At 32.1% G+C, this 4,324-nt stretch overlaps 1 protein-coding gene across 1 annotated transcript; it reads left to right on the plus strand.

Moving 5' to 3' along the window:
* Positions 1 to 2,499: 2,499 nt before the first annotated feature.
* LOC131804631 (monocyte to macrophage differentiation factor-like) lies at positions 2,500 to 4,294 on the plus strand. The gene is made up of 4 exons (XM_059127683.1): positions 2,500 to 2,505; positions 2,539 to 2,729; positions 3,605 to 3,773; positions 3,835 to 4,294. The coding sequence occupies exons 1-4, from the start codon at positions 2,500 to 2,502 to the stop codon at positions 4,117 to 4,119; spliced, it is 651 nt and encodes a 216-aa protein (XP_058983666.1). The 3' UTR covers positions 4,120 to 4,294.
* The last annotated feature ends 30 nt before the right edge of the window (positions 4,295 to 4,324 follow it).

A 4,324-nucleotide genomic window follows, 5' to 3' on the forward strand; every position in this document is an offset into this window, starting at 1 on the left:
AAATTTTGACATATCAATGTTCCAAAGCTCTGATGCATCTACCTGTATTTTTCTACCATGCGTAGTATGCTTAAAAACCTTTTTTAATGTAGTGTAAACGGACTAAAAGGAATATTATTAGATTTAAGTAATGTAAACACGCTCTTAGGCCGCATATATCATAGATATGTAATTGTCAAAATTTGCCAGATATGGCAACTATTCGTGCAACCTTTGTGTTTTTGCAATTATTTTGTGTGCTGGCTGGTCTAGGTTGTGTTATTGGTTTTATTTTCATGTGGCTAGGTTCTCCGTGGAATGGATTGATTGATTTTACAAAATTATTTAAGCAATAAGAAAACAATTCGTTATTGCCGAGTGCCAAAAAGCTGTCAAAAGCATGAATTAACGGTAATAAATAATCAATTTAAATCAACGTCTCAAAGTCCAAATTGATTTATACAAATAAAAAAGTGAGGGCTCTGGTCCCTTTTTACGATAACTTTATGCATTGTGATTACAGAATATGTTTGATTATAATTAAATTAAAATTTCATTCCCCGCAAAAGCCAATGTGTAAATATTTACGAATGTTTGTTGTGCATGTGTGCGATTACCATTTTCTTTCTTAAGTGTACATGTTCAAAAGCGAAGGCTTAGCGACAAGATTTTTGTGGAAAAAAATTTGGAATAATCTAATTACAGTATAGCATATTGGCAAATTCGGGCTGGAATCATCATACACCTTTGCTCTGTTTTTAATATTGATCTCTTGTTTTGATGTTCAGTATACATGGATGGTACCTATATACATTCATATTTACGTTCATTCGTACCATACATACTATATAACATAAATAAAAACATTCAGATTGGCTTTGTTTAGAAAGAGAATAGGAGGAAATCGCCATAATAAAGCAGGAATAGGTAAATATGCTCAGATGTATATTTTTTGACAAACTGAGTTTTCACTATATGTTATACAAATTTTCAATTAAATAGTGTAGTTCTTCTCTCGTATTAATAATTTTAAATGGAATACGAACTTTGTACAGTTGACTTGTTTTCATTAAAATACCTGTTTTTGTTTATATTCGCTAGCCTTACGATGTACGCGGTATTAATAAAATCATGTTATAGGAATGGTGTGCTGTTGTTTCTCTTTTCATATTCTAATGCCGAGTCATTCCATGCAATTTTATTATTTCTTAATCACATGTTTTATGCATTATATTAGCACTATTCCATTCCATGCAATGTCATACTTCTTTATCATGTAGGTACTTTCGAAAACATTGACAGCCGAAGTGAATATGGGTTGCGCATGGTACGTTAGGGGTATTAAACAGAGAGATGCTTAAGTCTAATGTTAGTTTCTTAAATCGTCTTAAAGTAGCTTTAATTACCCGGTTCGGCTGTGTCGCATACCTCGCATTGGCAAGAGAAACAGTGGAACGCTATTGGGGTGTCTAGTGAGTTTCTTTAAAATATTGAGCTTTTATGCACAAGTGGTTTTGGTGGAAATGGGACCGGGTACTGCTCGATGTCAGCTTTTATTAATATGGTTATAAAGTTATGTTCAGCTGTGGCTGATTTGATAATTCCTCACAAGGCGTTTGAATTCTAGTTTATTCAAATGTGATCCATTAAGTGGTGTAACAGCAGTACAAAACTAAATACGTCTAAATAACCAAAACATAATGAATACATTATCTTATTTTCATATCTAATTTTTCGATAGGGAACTAAATTAATTTATCCACAAAAAAGAAGAATTGTGTACCCAAATCGAGGAAGGACTATGCCAAATGCAATGATTTGTTAAACTGACACAAGAAACTTATACAAACGTATCTATACTTTGTGGCAGGTACCAATATCATAAGGTAATATTCTCATATAGATTTATTTTGTTCCCATGCCGATTAGTAACGAACAATTGGATTAATGAGAAACAATAATAATAAAATTTGGTTTTTTCTACTTTTGTAACTGATAATGAACTTTGGCTACCGTCTAGCACCGACGCAGATAAGATACTCAACTAGCAATAATAAAAAATACGCTTAGATAGCGAGCCGCAATAGTACCTTTTCAATAATAACAATAAAGTAATCGATTTGTCTGTTATTGTGATATCTCACCTCTTTATAAACTGAAAGAAAATAAATTGGTGTGCATGTAAAGCTAATCCATTTGTTCGTTTGTAATCGCAACAATAACCATTGGCTATTGTTTAAAATCTTCTTTGTGACAATTGGAATATTCTATAAATCTTTGATGTTGAAGATTTTTAAAAGAGTGGCTGCAAACAAAAGACGAGGCGTTATGAGAACCGTTATACAGGAAGTCCAAAACAAGTACTCCTTTCTAGACAACCTGTTAACAAATTGTGGAAGTCATGGACGAAATCAAATTCAACTTTTAAACTGCAATTGAAAATATCAAATGAAGAATAAGAAAGCTGACCCAGGCTGTGCATACAAGCCAACAGAGTAAGACGAGAACTTGAAAGAAACAATGATTGTCATTTATACGATTTTTATTTTATTATTGTAGATTGAGCAATTAGCAAATGTCTTAACCCATGGCATTTGGATTGTGCCCGCAGTAATATGTGCCAATAAGTTATTCGAACGATCTAAAACGTCGAGCCAATATTTAGTATCATGGGTTTATGGAGGAGCTTTAACTCTGCTTTTTACGTTATCAACAGGTTTCCACTGTTCCTGTTTCTGTGATAATAAGGTGTAAGTATAATAATGTAAAAAATATTTGCCAATAACTTCCCTGGTATTGATAAACAGCCGCTTTGATTTTATAGCCACTTAATGCTATACGCTAATATTGTCAGCAAAGATTGGAAACCTCATGCATGTTTGCAAACAATGTCCTCTTGTCAACTGTAGAAATCTGGTCTTATAAAGAGAAATGGTTGACGCTTAATAAAATGCCAATTAAAGCAAGAGACACACACAGTAAATTAAAAATGCATGCGTCATAGTGTTATTTTTATACGTAAATTGCAATCTATTACAATTGCACGTAAATACATACGTAAATTGCAATCATTTGTTAAAAGTTTGGTCTTTAAGGGAAAGACAACTATACTAGTCGGGTTGGTTACATTTATATATTAGACTTGCTTATTTGAGAATCGGGATATATATTAATCGTTTATTTCCGTAGTTTACGAATTTATATTTGTATAACATTTTCTAACTGACATTCTATTGGCATTTTGTATTCTAATAATTAGATACACGAATAAATCTATGCATAAGAAATTTTCTCTATTAAGACCAATACATTTTTGTTCCAAGTCAAAAGCGCTGTCCATAAATGTAGGCTTGGGTCATTTAAGGAATCTCATATAGGTCTTGTCGTCCGCAATAAGCTATAATAAGAAGTTATTTTTGATCATTGAATATCTAAAGGTATAAAAATATAAAGAAAATTCAGCTCTTATTAAAAGATATTTATTCTTCATCTTCCATACTAGATTTTTTAATTAAATTTCTTTTTTATATATTTTTATTTTAACTTTGACTTTGTTTATAATATCATGACACAATATATCGGTTCATTTAATAAAAATGTTTAAGCTGCACTCTTTTACTTTTAGTGGTATCAAAAATGTTCTACATCGCTGTGATCGTGCTATGATTTACATATTCATAGCTGCGTCATATTTTCCTTGGCTGCAGTTAGAGAATCCCAACCATTCCGCGCTTCTCATATGCTTGGAATGGGTTATTTGGTTAATGGCAGCAATTGGTATCACATATCAACAGGTATTTTGTTGATGGATGGAAAAGGTTAAAAAAAATCATAGAAACTATTCCTTTTTTACAGATCTTTCACGAACGATTTAAATGTTTGGAAACATGTTTTTACATACTCATGGGATTAGGCCCGGCTTTAGCAGTGTTCGGGACGGGTCATGAATTTCCTGGTATGACAGAACTTAAATTGGGTGGATTTTTCTATATTGTGGGGATATGTTTCTTTAAATCGGACGGTCTGATACCAATGGCTCATGCCATATGGCATTTGTTTGTGGTAATAGCTGCCGGTTTTCATTATTATGCTATTCTAGGTCATTTATATCCCTTAGAAGATAGTAATTCCAATGTTTAGCACCTTGATCTTGATGAATTTTTACATAAGACATTTAGATTTTATTTCTTCCAACAATCATATATTTCTTATGATTATACATCGGAATTCGTCCAAATTATTTAGTAATTTAGCCCAATGCTTACTTACCAGGTTGACCAGGAGACAAATTCTAAAATGTTTTTTTTTTTTTTCAACTGGGTAGTTTGCTTGACAACATCTTTTT

Source organism: Musca domestica, unplaced genomic scaffold (genome assembly GCF_030504385.1).
Source record: "Musca domestica strain aabys unplaced genomic scaffold, Musca_domestica.polishedcontigs.V.1.1 47, whole genome shotgun sequence".
Classification (NCBI taxonomy): domain Eukaryota; kingdom Metazoa; phylum Arthropoda; class Insecta; order Diptera; family Muscidae; genus Musca; species Musca domestica.